General features: G+C 59.9%; 1 protein-coding gene across 2 annotated transcripts in view; it reads right to left on the bottom strand.

Annotated features, from left to right (window-relative positions):
* Positions 1-20,776, bottom strand: part of GSE1 (Gse1 coiled-coil protein) — a 101,863-nt gene that overhangs the window by 48,519 nt on the left and 32,568 nt on the right. For both annotated transcript variants that reach the window (XM_032701385.1, XM_032701384.1), the window contains exon 2: positions 18,082-18,238. In XM_032701385.1, coding sequence (XP_032557276.1) covers positions 18,082-18,238 — 157 coding nt within the window. The remainder of the gene's footprint in view (positions 1-18,081; positions 18,239-20,776) is intronic.

Consider the following 20,776-nt stretch of genomic DNA (forward strand, 5'->3'; position numbering starts at 1 on the left):
CGTAATGAAGTGTAACGCGGGGCCAGGCCTGGCGCGGGGTGTAATTAAAAGGCAGCAAAGCCAGAATTGCAACGGTGGCAGGCAGCGGGCAGGGTCTCAAACTCAGAGCCTCTGACTTCCCTGGGAATCCCTCCTTAAGGAGCCCACTCACACCCCCACCCACACCAAGATGTTGGCCCACGCACCACTCGAGCCCCACCTGCTCACCACAAACCCCTTTGTCTCCCCCCACTATGGCACAACACTGATGCGCTCTGGCAAAGCCACTCAGGTGCTGGGACACAGTGCCAGCACCCCCGCCCTGCCCGCGGGCGCTGGGCAGGCACCGCCACGGCACCGTTGCATGGGCGTCGAGCACGGCCCGCTGCACGGAGGCGATGCCAGGACACGGAGGGCAGGCGCCGCTGGAAAAGGCGGCGACGGGGCGGCAGGGGCGGCCGGCCCCACCTCTTGCACCAGAGCCAAAGCCGCCAACCCACGCCACCGCTCCCCGAGCGGGTCCGGCGGGTCAGGAGCGCCCCGGGGAGACGCCGCGTCACCCTGCCTGCGCCCGGCATCCGCAGCACCGCTGCAGGGACCCCACGCCCGCGCCTGCCCCCTGGTCCGGCCGCCCCAGCCGGTTGGGAAGCGGCCGGGCTTGCCCGGGAATGCTGCTTGCATCAGCCCCAGCCCGGCTGGCACTGCTGGCAGGCATGTACGTGCAGTGCCGGCAGGCAGCACGCCCGGGTCAGGCCCTGGAGAGACGCAGCAGGGATAAAGGCATCCCTGGCAGCACTGCAAGGGACCCCCATGTCCCATGGGGGCACAGGGGATCCTCAGGTTGGGCAGTGACCACACAGGGACCCATCCCATCTCCCTGTTATTCCAACCTCAGCATGCTGTGGTGCCAGCACCCGCATCCCTGCCCCTAGCGCAGTGACAGTTCCCACTACAATGTGTGGCACGGTAGCAGGCGGTGGGGACACAGGAGGACATCTCCTCCTTCTCCTCTCCCTGTCTTTTTCTCCTTCTAATTTTTTTTTTCCTCCAAGATCTCCAGAACAAAGTACACACTCTACCTCTTCAAACCCACCACCATCTGTCCGTCCGTCTGAGCGCCGCAGCCCCGCCACTCCGAGCGGCCGCCTCCAAGCAGATGGTGACAGGGGAAGGACAAGCCGCTGCCACACAGGGCCTCGACGGCGGTGGGTCACAGCAGCTCCATCGGCCCTGACCTCCTCATCCTCCCCAGCACGGTAATTACCCACCACGCCGAGCAAACAGCCTGCGCCGGGTCATTGTGCCGGACACCAACAAAGGGCGGCCGACGGCGGGACCTCCTGACCCCTGCCAGCCCCTGCCAACCCCTGCCACCCCTGCCCTCCACCAAAAGAGCAATAAATCAAAGGGATGGGACAGGGACAGCCTGGCAGGCGAGGATAGGGATAGGGACTCCCTCCCCACCAGCACGTGGGTGCACCCCTTGCACCCGGGCGATGAGCCCTGGCTGCTCCACAGCCCCCCTGGATTAGCAAGGCCATGCAAAGCATGTGGGACATGCCCCTCCCCAGCAGAGGGGACAAGTCCCTGCTGCCCTTGGGGACACGCACAGCCTGTGTGAGCGCAGAGGAGTGAAGGATGGTTCCTCCCCCCACCCTCCGGTCACAGCCAGTTAATGGGGAATTTCATGGGTGCGGCACAGCGGAGCCCGGCCGGCCGGGAACATGCCGGAGCCATCTGCTCGCAAGACCCGGGGCTGTCGAGCCGCCCTGACCTCGGCCAGGCAAACAATTTGCAGGAGCAGATGTCGCACCCTCCCTCGCCCTGGGGCTGTGGGTGCGTCACCCCCCCAGGCTCAGCACCCCCACAAGCCCCCAGCATCTCAGAGTAGTCCCTTCCAAAGAGACGGAGGCACAATCAGGCCAAGAGCAAAGTCACATTGCAGAGATCTGACACCCCCAAGTCAGGGTTCCTTTGGGAATCTGGGCATGAGGCAGCAGCGCAGAAGATCCCTGCTCCCTCCTGGCACCACCCTGGGCAACACAGCCGGGTGCCACCACACAGGCTGCCATTCCCATGTGCCCGTTGGCAAGGATCCAGCAGGATTTGGAGAGACAGCCGTGCCCAAAGAGCTCATACCCTGCACCCCCCTGCCCTGCAGGCAGCCCACAAAGGTGCCTGGCTCTGCTGCCACACACACGTGGCACTGCACGGCACAGGGGCAAAGGTGCAGGCGTCTCTGGCAGCAGATCCCGGCTGGATCCAGGCTGGTTTCCCGCAGGTCCCCGGGAGTGGCTAGCACCGGTGTCTTTCGGACTGATTAAAATTCATTCTGCATGATTTAGGACCTAATCTCAGTGAAACTCCACAGTGCTTTATTAATAGCGCATTAGTGGATAATTCATGCGTTCGGATGAAAAATCAGCCTGTGTTATTCTCCGGGAGGGGGGGACACGGTGGGGGGGACACGGGCGCGGGGAGGGGGGCACCCCGCTCACCCAGCCTCCCGCACCTCCCTGCCACCGCCACATCCCGGCGAGGCAGCAGCCCTTCTGACAACTGCCACCACTCATTAATCTTGACGAGTTTTCTGCTGAATATTCTTCCACAGGCTTTCAAACCGTTCACTAATTGCAATTAATCACTTACCGAAACAGATGTCAGGAACAATGGAATTGGGAAGTCTGGAGGCTTGATAAAGCTGTCAGAGGAGCGCGCTCGTGTGGCAGCGGGTGCCAAAAGGCGCTGGCAACACCTTCCCCCAGCCATGTGCTGGGGGGACCCGGCGACCCCATCCTGCCCGCCCGGCATCTGTCCACCCCAGAGAGGGAAAACGCACGGCGAGGGGGCACGGGGGGCTTTGTGTCCCCATCAGCTACCAGCGCATGGGGATGTGGGAACTGGGTTTTGGTGATGGGAGGTGATGGGAGTGGCACACCTGCAGGAAACACCATCAGCATGGCTTTACCCTGACTCCAGGACAGCTTGGTCTCTGCTCTCCATCAGGAAAGCCGCACGGAGCCCCAGCGGGGCGTCACGTCCGCCGTGCCTCGCGCAGGCGACGGCACGTTCCCCGTCCCTGCCAGACGCCGCTTTAGCACCAGCAGGGATCCAACAGCCTTCCCCGGCAGGCGCGCCATGCTGTTTACCCATCACACATGAAAGGTGCCGAGCTGACAGCTCTAGAGACGGGAGAGAGCTCCCAGAGACACTGATGGGGCCAAGGCTCCAAAGCGTCTTCACCTACTGCTCTTGGAGACCCTGAAGGTCAACCCATAGGTGACCCCAGAAAGGGGCAGCCCCTGGGCTTCTGCTTCCCTGCAGCTTCACCAGCTGCGGCTCTGCACACCCCCACATCTCAGCTGTCCCCCCCCCCACCTTGGGGGCATCCTTTGGGAACAAGGCTGGGGAAAGGCAGGGAGAGGGAGGGCTTTCCCAGTCCCCCACAAGGCAGAGGATGCTGCACAGCCCGAGGCCACCAAGTACAATTAGCCCTGAGTCCCCCAGCCATGAAGGGACACCGCTGCAGGGGGACACACACCTCCCCAGCAAGCAGAGCCTGGGGAACCAGAGCATCCTTCCGGAGCTGGCGCGGTGCGAGCCAAGCCCGGGGCTCATGACCGACGCGGCCCCGACACATGTTACAATAAATATTCCGCACAGACACCGTTCCATATGTATGATCCGGTGGGGTGATGATTTTTCTACTGATCACTGGAAGTGACAGCTGTGCGGAGAGCAGGAGAAACAAAGGCACCGACTGCTCTCCCCGTTACACTCCGATAGCGACATGATGGTGTGACACGGTGCGGCAGCATCTGGTGGCGCCGGGACCGGCAACCGGGACGGGCTGCCTGTTAGCACCGGGCACAAAGGGTGGCCACGGGGTGGGGACAGGGTGAAAATGGGGACAAGGTGGAAATAAGAGTAGGGTGGCCATGGGGATGGGGTGGAAATATGGACAGGGTGGCAATGGGGATAGAGTGGTCTTAAGGATGGGGTGGCAATGGGATAGTCATGGGCATGGGGTGACCATGGGGACAGGGAGGCCACGAGGACAAAGTGGACAAAAGGATGGAGTGGCAATGGGGACAGAGTGACCATGGAGATGGGGTGGCAATATGGATGGGGTGGTAATGAAGACAGGGAGGTCAAAAGGATGAGGTCGTGAGGGGGTAGTCACAGGAACAGGGTGACCATGGGGACAGGATGGCCATGGAGACAGGGTGGAAATAAGGACGAAGTGCCAATGGGGAAGGGGTGGACATGGAAATGGGGTAGCAATGGGGACAGGGTGGCCATGGGGTGGCAATGGGGATGGGGTGAAAAGAAGGATGGGTGGCAATGGGATGACAATGGGAATAGGGTGGCAAAGAGGGTGATAATGGGGATAGGGTGATAGGATGGAAATAAGGATGGAGTGGTAACAGTGACGGTGGCAATGGGGACTGGATAGTGATGGGAATGGGGTGAAAATATGGATGGGTGGCAATAGGGATGGGGTGGCAATGGGCATAGGGTGGAAATAAGCATGGGGTGGCCATGGGGATGGCTCCCATCAGCCTCTTGTGCTGCACACAAGCCCCCAGCCCCTCCATCCTACCCTCCTGCCCCCAAAGCAGCTGTTGGACAGGGTACCAGGGAGCACCAGGCCATTACAGCACCCAGCCCAGGCACGATCAATATTTGCATTTGATTTGCAAGTGTTTCCTCCCCCCAGATAACGGCAGGGCCACGCACGTACAGGAGGGAGAAGCTGCTGGGTTCAGTTAATTATTAGCGAACATGCAAATTCCCCCTCCACGAGATAACAATAAACACCGTGATTTCAGCGAGATAAACAGGGCTTTAAATTTCCAGCAGCCTTTACTGGTGTAAAAATAAGCGTCCCTTATTTATTTAGCTCCTTTGAGAAACCACATCAGTCCCCAAACACAGTCTTTTACTGTCAAGCTACAGTAGAAGCCTTTATAGGCGGCGAAGATCCTGACAGCTACCCCTAGCACAACCATCTTTTATTCATGTTCATAATATAAACTGTATTGCCTCGGAAACAAAAGGATTTAACTCGCTGCTGGCCGGGCAGCAGCGGCCGAGCCAAGGTCTCCAGTGGGGGCACATGGTTGGGATGGCTTTGCTCCGAATGGGGGCATCCCACAGGGACACCACCTCCTCCTAGGGACAGAACTGAGACAGAGCCCTGCTGTGATGCATCAGCACATCCAGGGATAAAATAAGCCAAAATAACAATCCCCCCCGACCTGGAGCCATTAGGCAAAGCCTCCGTGCTCTGAGGCTCTGAATCCCACCCTGCCTGCACAGACGTAGGAAGAGCAGCGGTTACAAGAGTGGTTTGTATTTAATAATGCAATTTATATTCCACTCTCAACATAAACTATTGTAAAGGCACACTAATGTAAAAATACATCTGGCTTGTCAATAGTTTATCTTCTGGATCTGCATCTAAATCCCTGGGCATTCTTGACTTATGGCTGCACCAGTGTCTAATGAATAAAAAGGTGCAAATTATAGGCCTTGCTTTAATGCTCATCATAAAATTAGATGATAGTTGCAAAAGCTGCATTCTCCTGCCCACAGTGCAGCAATGGTAAGCTATAAATAAAGTGTATTTAATGTATCCCAGCGCTGCGCAGAGCCAGGAAACAGTATGTTACTGCACAGCCTTCAATGGATCCGCCACAAGTTCAATGAAGTGATAACTGATCCATCATGTGAATTTATGTTAACTGTCTGCTCGCAAAGTCACGGCCCCAGCACTGTAAATAGCCGACAATCCTTCCAGCCCGGCCTGCCTGCCAATAAACCTGTCACCGGCAGGCTGGGAGCAGCCACCTTAGGACACCGCAGACAAACCATTACATCTTGGGTTTCCTCTTGGTTTCTCCATCCATTTGTCCGTGCGGAGCATCGCCGCCGTGCCTTGGTTTACCCACAGCCGAGCACCTCCCTCCTCAGGGCTTTCAACCCAGTGCAATGCTTTTCCACCTCCCTGGAGCTGTCACATCAGGGATGCGGGAAGCCCAGATGGGATCCAGGGGGCTGGCGGGTGCGTGGGTGGGATGGCTCCTGCTCCGGCAACAGGCAAATGCTGGGAGGGGCTGGGGGGGACAGGTTGTAAGCAGACCCCCCCCCCAGCTCATGTTCCATGCTGGGATGTAGAGCCAGGAGGGCACGTGCATGGTGGGATCACCACTGTGGGAGACAGAAGTGCTACTGGCATCATGCCTGGAAAGCATCCTCTTCTGGCAGAGATGTGTGTCCCAGGGCTGGCACCTGGGAAGGGGACACCCCTGGGAAGATGTCCTTGGGAAGATGTGGTCACCAGGAAGGAGACATTCCCAGGAGATGTTCCCTGGAAGCAAATGTCTTTGGGAAGCAGGTGTCCCTGGGAAGATGTCATCCCCTGGAAGGACACATTCCCACCAAGGACATCCCTGGTAAGGTGCCATCCACGGGGAGGTGTCCACGGGAAAAAGATGTCCCAGGGAAGGAGACATCCCAGGGCAGAGGATGCCCTTGAGAAGATATGGTCCCCAGGAAGGATATGTTCCCAGGAAGATGTCCCCGGGAAGCAGATGTGTTTGGGAAGGAGATGTGCTCAGGAAGAAGGCATCCCTGGAAGGAGATATCCCCAGCAACGAGACATCACTGGGAAGGTGTCATCCGCAGGAAATTGTCCCTAGGAAGATGATGTTTCTGGGAAGACGCCGTCTCCTGGATAGAGACATTCCCATCAAGGATGTCCCTAGAAAGGTGTCATCCACAGGGAGGTGTATGTGGGAAGGAGACATACCAAGGAAGAGGATGTCCCTGGGAAGATGTGATACCCAGGAAGGAGATGTGCCTGAGGAGATGTCTCCAGAAAGATGCAGTCCCCAGGAGGGAGATGTTCCCAGTAAGATGTCCCCAGGAAGCAGATGTGTTTGGGAAGGAGATGTCCCCACGAAAGAGACATGTTTGGGAAGACATCATGCCCTGGAAAGAGACATCCCCAGTAAGATGTCCCAGGGGAGATGTCATCCGCAGGGATGTGTCCCTGCGAAGGAGATGTCCCAGGGATGAAGAGATCTCCTGGGATCTCTTTGCCCTTTGAAGCAGCCCAAACCCATGGAGCCCCAGCAATTACAGACAGGGGACACAATGATCCTTGGGGAGCAAGATGGCACCCAGGTGGGCACGGGGGACACGGAGCCCACAGGACGCAGCGTTTGCCATCACCCGGCTCTCATTAACGCAGTGCTGAGCAGCCCCTAATAATAGCAACAGTAAATTCTCCTACCCAATTCGGGTCCATTTCTATAAATAATGTAGAATCTTTTTATTTACTGACAGGTTGTAAAAGTATCAGTGAGAATAATGTGAAATCAGGCGCTGCTGAATAATTCATGGCAGCAGCTCCGCTCTCCCCCCCCCCGTCCCCGCGCTCCCCTGGCCCCGTCGTTTACACGACAGCACCTTGCACCCGGGTTTATCTCATAAAAACCAGGACTAACGACCTGGCACTAATTCTTTATCAACTGGGACTTTTACATCAAGGGGAGGAGGGAAGAAATAGAAAGAAATAAAAATAACCCTGGGTGCACCCTATAAAAAATGTATGGGCCTGTGTGCTCACCTCCACACGGAGCCAGCAATCCCCAGCACCTCCCATCCGCAATTCCCCCCCCTCCCCACAGCCTCTCCAAAAATTAGTATTAATTGGCAGCACCCACAGCTCCACACTGGCATCTCGAGGCAGTGAGCACAGGAAGGGTGGGATGATCCTGATGGGACACCAGCAGGACCCATGGGAACATCAGCAGGACCCATAGGGACACCAGCAGGACCCACAGGAATGATGACAGGACCCATAGGGACACTGGTAGGACCTATGGGGACAATGGCAAGACTCATAGGGACACTTTCAGGACCTATAGGGACACTGTCGGGAGCCATGGGGACATTGGCAGGACCCACAGGGATGATCAACAGATCCATGGGAATACTGACAGGACTATGGGGATGATTGCAGAATCCATGGGGATACCAGGAAGTCCCACAGGGAGGATGGCAGGACCCATGGGGATGGTGGTAGGACCCATGGGAACACAGGCAGGATGCTCTCTGTCCCCATACCACCCCCAGGGATGCCAGCCTGGGGCAGCAGACCCCTGCAGGGGGCAGGTGGGTTAAATTTGGGCAGAAAAACCTGATCACTAGAGCAACTAATCCCTGTAACAACCTGATCCAGTGTCTCTCATCCCTCCTGCCACTGCCGAGGGCGATGGGGACAGCAGGGACCCCCCCTGCAGCCGCCCCCATCCCCTCCCCAGAACAATACCTACCCGCCGCTGTTTTGATGTGCGGCACAAAGCCGGGAGAGCTTTCCATGTAACATGATAAAAGCAAGTCCCCAGCCAGCACAATTATTTGATAATTCTCCCTTAACACCCATCAAATTAAAGCAATGTCCAAGGGCTGCCTGAAGTGGCACTGATAGGTATTAAACTTTAATGAGATTTAATGGCACTGCCCTACTTTTTAAGCGCTCGGGCCTACATTTATGAACATTTAATTTCCCAGGCCCTGACCTCTTTTTTTTTTTCCCCCACTTGCCCGCAGCCCCCCCTGCCCGCCCGCCGGCACAGCTGGATTCTGTTAGTGCTGGCGGCCGCCCCGACCCGGGATGCTCGAGATGCTCGGCCAGCCCTGAGCCGATGGAAATCTCCAGGCGCTGCAGGGTGAGATGTTGACTCTAGCAGGGAGCCGAGACTGAGCAGGGAGGGGGAGCTCAGGGAAAGGTGGGGGGGGGGTGCAGATGTGATTCACCGGCATTGAATACAACCAAATTTGTGGAATGACTTAATTAACTTGCTCCCTGGATGACATGACACCACAGGTCGGACTGGTTGGAGGGCCCTCACCCTGCTGTTCCACTGCATTGGGGTTTGCAACGGGTTTCTTTAAGCACCCCTGAAAATTAAGCAGCTCCCTCACTACCAACACACCATGCTGGGGCAAATTTGGAGGGGTCAGACCCGTCAGCACCCCCAGGAGCAGAACACAGCCCACTGATCCAGTTTATTGCTGCCCTCTAGCGTGTAGGGGACAGGCCAAACCCTGCTGTCACTTGTCCCCCTCCCCACATGTCCTCTGAGCCACTTGGCCAACCAGGCTGCTGCATCTCAAGTGGGGACAGCTGCTGAGATGCTCAGAGCCCAGATCTCTGGGGTACCGGAGAGCATCACTCCAGCCCCCCAGCCTGGAGTCCTGCCAGCTCCCCAAAACCCCACTAATGGGGCTGCAAGATGGGCACTGACTGGCACCAGTGCAACCAGGCATCACCTCCTGCCCCATAGCAAGGCAAGGCCAGGTTGGATGGGGCTTGGGGCAACCTGGTCTAGTGGAAAGTGTCCACGGCAGGGGAATTGAAAGGAGATGAGCTTTAAGGTTCCTTCCAATGCAAACTATCCCATGATTTAATGATTCTATGGTCCTGGTGGGATAGAGGATACAGCAGGATGCAGGAGGGGTTGGGGTACCCTGGTTGGCAACAGTAAGCTCCAAAAAGAGGAGCTGCTGGCATGAGTGCCCACCCACAGAATGAGGGTTAGGGAAACTGAGGCACACACCAGTGCAGCACTGGGAATATCCCCCTCCCACCTCCCCAGCACCCACCCCTACTGCAGGGAGCCCAGCAGCAGGAATGCAAAGGCAGGGCAATAAAAGGGAGCGTTATCAAGCCCCAGCAGAGCAGACAGCTCAGGAAGGAGAGCAGGAGGGAGGGAAAGGAACAGAGAGGAAAAAAAAAACCCCACCCTTAACCCCGAGATCACTTATCATTCAGGCTGCATCACGCATCTAGAAAGTGCAGACACAAAAATGTAATGTCATAACATTCGCAGTTCAATAACCTTTGCTTCACGAGACGGCTTGAACTGTCAGAGGAGCTGGAAGGTAAATATTTCAGCGCCCAGGCACTGAATGCAAAGGCGTGGGGAGGGGGGTCGGCCTCGGCTTCCCTGGCTCGCCTCGACACGTCCAAATATCCCCCGCCGTAAATCCCGGTCGGCGCTGGGGAAAGGCCGTGGTGCGGATAAAATACGAGCAGATATAAAGCCAGACACCTTTATTGTTCGGCAAAGTCTTCCAACAAGTTATGAACCCGCAGCTTGACCCTAACCCATCATCTTGTTATACGGCGGAAACAAAGGCAGCGCCAGGAGCTGAGGCTGGAGCAGAGCAGGATGCGGGTGGGAAGGAGGAAAACCCAGCCTGCCTCCTCCGTGGGGGATATTTGGGTGCAATTCACCCCTGAACCCCCACATTTACCACGCTCTGGGCTTCCTGTTGGAAGCAGACCCCCCTGTTAGCCCCTTCCACTGAGCATTCCTGCCAGGTTCAGAGGTGCAAAATTCCTGTGTCTGGGGTTAACAGGAGCAGGACCCCACAAACACACTGGTTAACCAGGACGGCCTGCTGTGCCATGCAGGCAGGAGGAAGGAGATTGCACAGCCAGGGAGCAGGAAAGGAACAATGGCTGTGGGGAGTGGCAAACCAGTGAGGGATCCAGAGGGCATTGGGGGAGCAAAGAGAATGCTCCCATGGGGAAAATTCCCCCAACAGCACTGGGAGGGTGGTGGCTGGGTGTCCAAAGGGCTGCATGGCATGGCATGGCACAGTGGGGAGTGCCCTGTGCCTCCAGGGAGGCCACATGGCACAACATGGCACAGTGGGAAGTGCCCTGTGTCTTCAAGGGGGCTGCAGCAGTGCCCTGGTGTCCAAGGGGACACGGCATGGTGGGCAGCAGCAGCTTGCACAGCCCATGCATGGCACACGTTGCACAAACCCCCGGATCCAAATGTGCAGCACAGCTGGGGACAACCAGAGACACCTGCCTGCTGCCGGGCTGGCTCTGCCATGGGGCGCTGTGCCGGCACCCCAAACGCTGGGGACCACCAGCGCCAAGGCTCCCAGGGGAGCAGGACACCCCAGCGCCGACTTTTCCACCGCCGCTACGTCCCGTGCGAGGCGGGGAGGGCGTCGCAGGGGGCACGGCCGCGGCAAGGAACAGTTAAACGGGGCCCCCGCCCGCACAGGGCGTGCGGCAACAGGCACCGTCGCACCCTCCCCGAAACACCTGCTACCGCCGCGCTGGCACGGGGCGAGCGCCCGGGGCGGGCGCAGGAGCGGCGGCGGCGGGGAGCGCGCCAGGGCCCGCAGCAAGAAGCGGCATGTCTGCGCTTGGCAGCACAACAGAGAGCAGGTGACAAGCGCGCCGGCGGTCGCTTTATTACAGGAAGCGAGCACGCAAGCATCTGACGCCGCGCTGCCCGGAGAAAAAATAAAACACACACACACACGCACCCCCCCGCCATTAACAATCCCTCCTCGGGCGCGGGAGAGGGACCCCTGCATGCTGGGGGTGCCCCGCTGCAAAATAACGCCCCAGTGGCATCACAGCTTGCCAGCCACCCTCCCCCCCCCCCCCACGCATCACTCCCAAGGCCAAGCAAATCCCAAGGGAGTAAAATTATGTCTGTGTGTGCACAAACATTTTTCCTCGGCAAACACTCCCCGAGACAACAAAATCAGCCGCCCCTGCGCCGGTTCCCGCGCCGCCCCGCTCCTCTGACCCAGCAATTAGAGGCAGGCATTAATATTTAAATATTGCCAGCTCGGGAGAAGGGAAATCAAATAAAGCACGCCGGCGTGCCGCCAGCGCATCAAGTCCCGCTCCATCAGCCTCAAACCGGGTGCATGGAGGCAGTGGGGGGTGCTGTGTCACACCACTGTGGACACCGGGGTATCAGTGGCATGAGAGGAACCCCCTTTCTGGACCAAGTCAGGGTGAGCAAGGAGCTGGTGAGTAAATGGTGATGCTCCTGCCAGCTCAGCGATGTCCCTTCAAAGGGACCCTTAACCCCATGCTGGCCATGCTTTGGGGGTACATGGGGCTCCCCACTCTCTCCCATCCATAAAGCACCCGCCTGCAGGGTGCTATAGGGGGGACACGCATTCAGGCTGTGCCCCCCCCGAGAGTCACCCTCCGGTCCCGCGGGTGCTCGGAGGCGGCGTTGGCCCAGCAAAGAGGATTTACTGCTCAACGCAAGGGGCTTTAGAGGCAATAACTTTCCCTCCTCTTGACTTAAATGGATTTGAAACTTCAAAAAGGATCGAGGGGGCAGGCTGCCAAGCGGCCGCCCCCAAGGCCTGACCCTGCGGGTGCTGGGGGGAGGGTCACGGGGGGGGCTGCGAGCCGAGCCAGGGCCAACGGCCGCGGCAGATAAGGGGTTGTGGGGGCCCAGGAGGCCCCACGATAAGGCAGCCGCCGTTAACAGGCGCGGGAGGGCTGGGGTGCTTCCTCCCACCCCGCGGTGCAACCGCCGGCGGGCACCGGGGTGCCAGGGCAGAGGGACAGGGGTGGCCCCATGGCCGGGCAGCCAGGGTAGCCGAGGCACGAGGCACAGCAAGGGCTACTTCAAGGGCAATCCCCCTGGCAGCCTGCCCAGGCAGCTGCTGCCTGCCAAGCTCTGTCCCAGCTGGCCCTTTCCGGGGTTTGGCGGGGCTGCCCTGTGGCTCCCAGGACCCCTCGGGGGCACCCAGCACCTGAGCATCGCCGGCACATGGGGGGCCACATCGGGTGTCCCCACTGGGACGCGATGGCAGAGGTAGAGGCCATCTGCCCCTACCCACGGTGAGGCCAAACTCCAGGGCTGGCACCAGCACCAGGGCTCAGGGACAGAGGTGTGACCCATGGCACCGTGCCCCCAGTGTGGTGGGGGGGAGGACCACTGCCTCCCACATGGCCGGCGCAGGCACAAACCCCCCAGGAACATCTGCCCCCAGGCCTCAACCTCCCACGGGCCAGACACCAGGGTGAGGGGCAGCACCTGGGGGAAAGGACAGGAGAGCACAGATTAAAACTAATGCCCCCTCCTCGAGCTGCCCCCCAGCCTGCAGCCTGTACCAGCCACTGGCACATCAAGAAGCGATAAACTGTCCTGCGTCCTTCGGCACCCCCCCTGCACCCCCCAGCATCCTGGCCCCCCGCCAAAGCAACCGTCTTCTCCTCTGCAGCTCCCTGCCCTGCAGCCAACACACACACACATACACACACACACACACACACACACACGCTCTCGCACTCGCACCCAACCCCCTCCACCACCCAAAAAAGGCCCCCTGCATCCCTCAGTCGTGCGTGCACACACGAGCACAGACACAGCGGGACATGCATGCACAGGCACACCCGGTGTGCACCCAGCGAGGGGGGTGAGCACACTCAGCACACCCCTCTTGACATCCTTGGGTTGTGCAACACACGTACACACGTGTGCACAGCCAGCACCCCCCCCCCAAGCACACTGACCCCCTCCCAGCCCTGCAGGAGCCGCTGGCCTTAGCCGGCCAGCCCCGCCACACCGCCGTCACCGTCACACCCAACACCTCCCCAGCAGGTTACACAAACAGGCTGCCAGGCACACACGCAGCCGGGCGCGCGCTCCCCTCGCTCACACCCACAAACCACACGGGCTCACCCCGGTGCTCGCACGCGCACGCGCGCCCTTGCAGGAAGAGGCATTGGCTTCCCGCTGCCTTTTCCCTCCATTAACTCCCTCCACAGATCCCACTCATGGCCCAAAGGGCACTCATGCGGCGCCCAGCTCAGCCCCGTGCCCCCTGCCCTGGCTCATTGCGGGAGGAGGAGGAGGATGAAGAGAGCATGGCACTCCCCCTGCTGCTCCAAACGCTGGTAATGGGCACTTGGGGACAGGCCAGCAGTGGGGCATCTGAATGACAGATGCCACTGACTGGGGACTGGCATCGATGCGACCACGCAAAGCAGTTGCTTGGACTCGGCACAACACAGGGTGCGGGCGCTGGCATGGCACGGTGAGCCGGCGGGCCCCAGGGCGAAGGGCACAGCAGGCAGCACAGGCAGGGCTGGAAGAGCCAGGATGGAGTAGGGCAATAAACACAGCGGCAGGCGAGACACTGAGGCCGTGGCATCACCCTGACACAGGGTGCGGTGCCCAGGCTCCCGGCGTCAGGCTGCAGGGCTCAATCAGCAGCACAGTCCCTCCCCAGCGCCGGCAGTCCTGGGTGTCCAGAAACATGGATATACAGGAATGGTGCACGGGTAAACTGAGGCACGGCCCCACACAGCACCCCGTGTGCCTGGATCAGGACACGTACAGGCAGCCAGGCAAGAAGGGCCAAGGTTGGTGCCACTAGCCAAGGCCCCCCACACCCCTGTGCCCTGCCAGCCATGGGAAATGACCCCAAGGGTCTCTGTGCCAGTGTGGGTCACAGGGACTGAACGCCTTGGATGACACCGGACCACGAGCTTGCAGCACTCAGTGGGTCTCATCTCCCCACAGCATCCCCTAGCTGGCTCACCAACTCCAGAGCCACCTCCATCTTCCACACCATGGGGTCCCTCAAGGCCAGGGTGACCTCTTGTCCACCACACCACAGGGTGCCTGAAGCTCAGGGTGATCTCTGTCCCCCAGATGATGGGGCACCCCAACCCCATGGCAACCTCCACCCCTCACACAATAGGGTCCTCCAAGCCAAAGGTGACCTCCATCCCCCCCAACACGAGGTCCTCAGCCTTAGGGTAATCTCCATCCCCCAAACAACAGTGTCCCCTCAAGCCCAGGGTGACTGCCACCCCCTGTGTCATGGGGTCTTCCAACTCTGGGGTGACCTCAGTCCCTGCAGGATTGGGTCCCCCAAATCAAAGTGATCTCCATTCCCCACATCACAGGGACCCCCAATCCTAGGCAACCTCTGTCCTACACACCACAGGGTCTCTTAACCCAGGGTGACCTTGGTCTCCCACACCATGGGTTCCTCCAGACCCAGGGTGTTCTCTGTTTCCTGCACAACAGGGTCCCCCAACTCCCGGGTGACCTCCATCCCCGACACCATGGGTGCCCCCAAACCCAAGGTGACCTCTGCCCCTTATACCACAGGGTCCCCCAACTCGAGAGTGACCTCCATTCACCAAACAACAGTCTCCCCAAATCCCTGGGCAACCTCCACCCCCTACACCATGGGGTTCCCCAACCCCAGGGTGACCTCCATCCCCCACACCACCGTCTCTCTCAGCCCCAGGGTGACTTCTGTCCCCAATGCCACGGGGTCCCCCGACCCCAGGGTGACCTCCATCCCCCATACCAGACCCCCCGACAGAGGAGCTGGGGGGTAATCTGCGGGTGGCAGGGTCACACCGAGCCCATCCCACCCCTCCAGCACAACCCCCAGCCGGGGGGGTCCCCTTTCCCCTCCTCCCCACGGCGCTGCTGGGGGGCACCGGGGGGTGTCACTCACCCGCGGGCCGCGCCGTCCAGCGGGGGCTGCGCTCCTCCATGGGCAGCGGCGGAGGGAGCGGAGCCGAGCCGTGTCGAGCCGAGCCGTGCCGAGCCTTCCCCCGCCGCTTCCTGCTTCCCTCGGCGCCCGCCCGCCGCCCCGGGAGCCGCACGGCTGGAGCGTGACTCACCGGGGGCCGGGCCGGGCAGGGCAGGGCGGCGGGGGCGGGCGCGGCGGGCACCGCGAGCCAGGCAAAGGGGGTCCCCGAACAGGGATGCTGGGTAGGGAGGGACAGACCCCTCGGACCCTCTCGGGACCACCCCCCGGGACCACCCCCCAATGCACCGGGGATGGGGGATCCCCCACGGGGAGACTGGGGGGAGCTCGTGGGGGTTCCCCTCCCTCTTCAGCATCCCAAGAATTAGGGTGATGGGGGGTAACAGCCGTGACCCCAGAGCACAGGTGTCCCCCTCCCAGAATTCAGAGATCAAGGGGGGCAAGAGGTCTGGGGTGGCATCCTGCCCTCTGACCCCCAACCCCAAAACTACTTGGAACCCCAAACAGGCTCTGGGACACCCCGGATCTCAGGGGTGCCAGCCCAGCCCATCACAGTGAGCACCCAGGGTGGTCCTGAGTCCAGACCCTGTGGAGATAAGGGGTGTTCCCACAGCAGCCCCCTCGGTGTGCCCCAATGCCCTGTTCATCCCCTGCCCTGGGTGCAGGAGTGGGACAGCACTGTCCCCCTGAGGTGGGGAAGGTGGTGGTCACCCCTGTGCCATCTCACTGTCACTCTGAGGGCTCTGCCTGCACCTGGGCTTTGGGGCACCAGTGACACGAGTAGGGTGGGGCTCAGCCCACTCGCATGTGGAGGAAGTTGCCCATCATTCACCAGCCACAGGTCGGCTCCACCAGCCTGTCAGGCTCGGCTGGCTTGGACAGGCCAGACCCCCACCTTCCCTGGGCAGGAGAGAGGCTTCAGCAAGGAACTTCATCCTGGCACTGCCAGCTATGAACTGGCATCTCCACAGGAGGAGACGCAAACCACAACAGGGACACCCAGCCATCCCCAAACAAACTGCCACACCACCAGCACACCCACCCAAATCCCTTCCCGGCTCACCCTCACCTCTTCGCCCCCTCCATCATCCTCCTCTTCCTCCAACAGGCCCCACGCTGGTGCTGCCGCAGCGCTGGTGCTGCCCGACACCCCCCCAACCCTCCTCGTGCTTTTCCCCCCCTCTCTGTCTCCCTTTTCCCGTTCTATTTTAAATTTTTATTGCATTCTTTTTAAAGAATACAGAGGAACAAATGCCCTTATCAGCAATTCTCACAAGGTATAAAGAGCCGCTTTTATCTCCTGCCTTTACTAATCTAGAGCGAGCCAATGCCTGTTAATTTTTTAATTTTCCTAGTGAATGCATTTGTGGCTCCGTCAGCAGCCATCCGGACACGCACGCAGGATACCCTCCGCATCCCAGCCCAGCCACCCCGACACAGAATTGCCACCGTGCTGGCAGAGCAGTGGCTCATGGTTTGGAAACCACCAAGGGGTTTTGTGCACTGGGAAGTCCTGTGTGTCACACGAGGCTCACCAGGACACCCTGGGATGTGTCACCACCCCCAAGACATGGTGGTACTCTCCGACATGCCAGCCCGACTACACCTGGCCACAGGGAATGCTGACAGAGTAGGTCTCCATCCTAGGCAGAGACACATTCCATGCCAAGCCATCCAACTGTCCCTATCACCCGCTCTGGCCAAGGTCCCTGTGGGGACATAGGGGGGGTTTGCCCCTGTGTCTCCCCCCCCAAAGGGATGCAGGCTGCCCGCACGCCGGGGTGGGAGCACAGCAGCCAGCCGCGGTGCACAGATGAGATGTGGCAGGCGTGTAACAAGCCATTAGTCACTGTCACCTTTGCCCGGCAGCCACTGGCAGGGTAATAAATCCCGGGCTGACTCCAGCGGGCCCGTTCCAGGCCACGGCTCCCAGCTTGTGTCCACGCCACTGCCGGCTGGGCTGTGAGCAGCTTGTAAATGCATTCCGACCCCCCCAGGGGACATAGAGCCTTGCAGGGTCCCAAACTGGGGCTGAATCCCTATGGGGCTGATTGATGGGTGACATGGGCCACCACCTTCCTGGGAAGTGTCATTCCTTGGGGACATAGGGGAGTGGGTCACAACCCCCCCACCAAGCAGCCCCCTGGCCCCCAGGCTGCCACTCCCACAACTCCCTGTCCACCCCGGCTTCCTGCCCGCTGCACCTTGCGGTTCCAAACTCTTCCCAGCCCAACACCAGGAACCGGCATCGGCGGTTGTTACCGGATCAAAGGAGCCTGGTGTGGCACAACACGGCGCGCCCGCCGGGAAGGGCTGGCAAACAAGCTGGTCCAGGGAGGCGGCAGGCGGGAAGCACGCATGATACCTCTCCTAAAAATGCTGCTGCTCCTGACGGACAGGGCGGCCAAGTCCCAGGAGCCGTGGCCTGTCCCAGCCCCGGGGGCTCCCCCGACTCCCCAGCACATCCAGCCCAACGCCACGGCTCTCCCTGGCACCCACGGCCTGACTCACGGCCCCAAGGACAGCAGGCAGGGACTGCGGTGCCACAGGGTCACCTTCCTGGTGGGGCTGCGGGTTTCGGATCGCAGTCCCAGGCCTCTGGGTGTGAGCCTTCACCAGGAGACCCAAGCAGCACATTGGACTGACGGTGCACCCCACAGTGGGGCAGGGGACAGCCCTTGGCCATCGCAGCCTTGTATCCCCCTGGTATCACCCAACATCACCTACTTGTGGCTCCAGCGTCCGCGCCTTCCACATCCAAAGCCGTCCGCTGGCCGACGTCCGGGGCAGCACTGCCTGTCCCTGGGCTCTCCCCAGCGCCGGCCGCCCGGGGCTCGCTGGCCACAGGCTTGGTGGTGACCGTCTCCAGGGACAAAGAGGACGCCTGGAAGAGAAGGAGGACAGAGACTCAGCGCCTTTCCCTTTCCCGGTTGGAGCACCGCCGTGCGGGGTGGGGGCCACAGGGTGTGTGGGGGGGTTGGGGCGCACAGACAGAAGATGCTTTTGTTTTCCTGCCGGCCGGTGCACGTGGCCGGCGCGGGAGCCGCACGCCAGCCCGCACCGCGGGGCTACAGCTGGATCCGGCCGATGGCTCCCAGCGCAGCCAGACAAGAAAGGCTGGAGGGGGGGTGAGGACATGAATCAAAGCGGCGTCCCCTCGCCTGCCGGCGGCAGCTGGCCGGTTAGGCAGCTCCCGATTACTCAACCGGGCAGTGTTTACTCGAGATCAACAACCCCTCATCGCCTTCCCTGCCAGGCGGGTGAGGAAAATGTGCTGCTGGGATGGGGACAACATTCCCGCTGCCCCCCTCAGTCCCCCTCCTTGACCCCCGGTGTCCCCTGGTGCTGCTGTGGCCCCAGGTTTGCTGTAGCTGTCACCGTCCCATGTCAGGCGTGTCCAGGCACACAGCTTAGGCAGTCACCACTCCTCTTTAGCTTTAATAAAGCAACATCCAGCAACACTACGCATATCCCAGCACCGCCATGCCGCTCTGGGATAGACACATGGATCACTCAGACCAAGGCCTGAACAGGTCCCTGGGATGCTGTGCTCACCCCAGGCATGGCAGGATGAGGATGACCTCCCTCCTGCCACAGGTGGCATCCATAGGGGACATCGTGCTCCTAATTTTGGGACATTAGGGCCATGGCTGCAGCACGGTGAGGATTTGATGTTGATCCCATTTTTCCTGGGATTACTCCCACAAACGTGGAGAGCTGAAGCACAACAGTTGTTTTGCTGGGAAGCCCTCAGACTCGATGAGCCACGCACATGAGCGGACATACAAATTTACCGTTTGCTTCCTGGAAAGGTTTAATTTATGGAATCCATATGGCAGCGCCGCACAACCGCGAGTGCTTGGCACATCCCGTGAGTCCTCGAGTGCCACCACGTACCAGCTCCAACTGGCGGGGTGCCACCGGCTGCCCTGGTGATGGCGGGATGCTCTTCTCTTTCCCAATGATTAACAGAAGGTGACTTTCACAGTGGGCAGGGGACAAGCCCAGGGATCAGTTCCCATCCCTGAATGCTTGGTGTGGGCTCTGTGGAGGTGGCAGAAATGTCTCGGGGGGGATGCTGTGCCACCTCTCCTCCTCCTGGGGCAATGCCACAGGCAGCAGCAGGCAGCAATCCCCAACCTGTGGGCATGGGAAAGGGCTGGGGTGCACTTTGATACCTGGAGCAACTAATCATTAATTAGCATTAATCACTCCCTGTCATGCGTCACAGCAGCATTGGGCAAGACACAGCTGGGAAGCACCAGGCTGGGGTTGTGGTGGAGAAGGCGGATTTTAGTGGCTGGGCCAAGACTGGCACCCTCCTTTTGCTCCCTGGGGACCTTCAGCAGCCCTTCAGGCCCCAACCTACACCCCAACCCACCCACCAGCCCCACAGCAGTGGCAGCCCCCACCCCTCTATTTTCCTGCCGAGAGATGCTGAGATGCAAAAGCACAGGAGATGGGTCCCACCTGCCCAAGGGGCAGCCAGGATCCATCCCCCCCTCACTGCCCATGTCCCCTGGGACCCCCCAGGCTCCAGCATGGAGCACCGGCCGCCTCCTTGCTTTAACTTCACCCGGCGCTATCTGTCAGCAAATCATCCCTGGTTACACAGATAAGGAATAATTGATGCAAAGGAGCCATCTGTTTGCGAACACGGAATATCTGCTCAATTAGGAGGGATCTGTCCACCCAGATAAAGCATGGCAGCAGCCCCTTGGAGGGGGGGCCTTCCTCCCCAGCCACGTTCTTAAAGACTCATCCCCAATTAGAGGTGAGCGGGTTGATTGGGGTGTTAATTTGCTAAGCACCCTGAGGTGCTCGGGAAGAGGCTGGGAGGGAAGGGTGCTCTGCCACCACATGTTGAAATTTGAGGGGAGGGCTGGTAGCCCCCCTGACATGTCCCACTGTGGTGATGATCAGCTTGTCCTGGCTCTGGGAGATGCTTATCCTGCATCTTCCCAGGGATGGAGACAGGGAACCAGCATCTGCACCTCCCAAATAGTGCTGAGCTGAGGTCGGCCTGCTCATGACATGCATCAGGGGAGCTTGCAGATGGACAGAAGGACTGAAGAATGACTCTGCAACAGCTCTCAGGACATCCATGGCGGGGATCAGGGACACAGGGCACAGCCACAGGCAGCATCCAGGTCAGAGGTAGGTGTGCAGTGAGGTGACATCAGTGTGACATCGTTATGTGATGTTATTAACACAGGAAAAATTGAGCTGGCATGCAGGGCTGTGAGCCAGGGTAGATGGGCAGGAATAGCAGGGCAGCTCCACAAGTGACAGAACCATGGAGAAAAGGCACCAACCAGAGGTGGCAGGGACAACCCCATGGCATGACACTCCTCAACCCAACCCTGTGTGGCATCTGTCCCCATCTACCCCAACGGGTCCTCAGTATGAAGGTCACGGAAAG

Source organism: Chiroxiphia lanceolata, chromosome 13 (assembly GCF_009829145.1).
Source record: "Chiroxiphia lanceolata isolate bChiLan1 chromosome 13, bChiLan1.pri, whole genome shotgun sequence".
In the NCBI taxonomy this organism is placed as follows: Eukaryota; Metazoa; Chordata; class Aves; order Passeriformes; family Pipridae; genus Chiroxiphia; species Chiroxiphia lanceolata.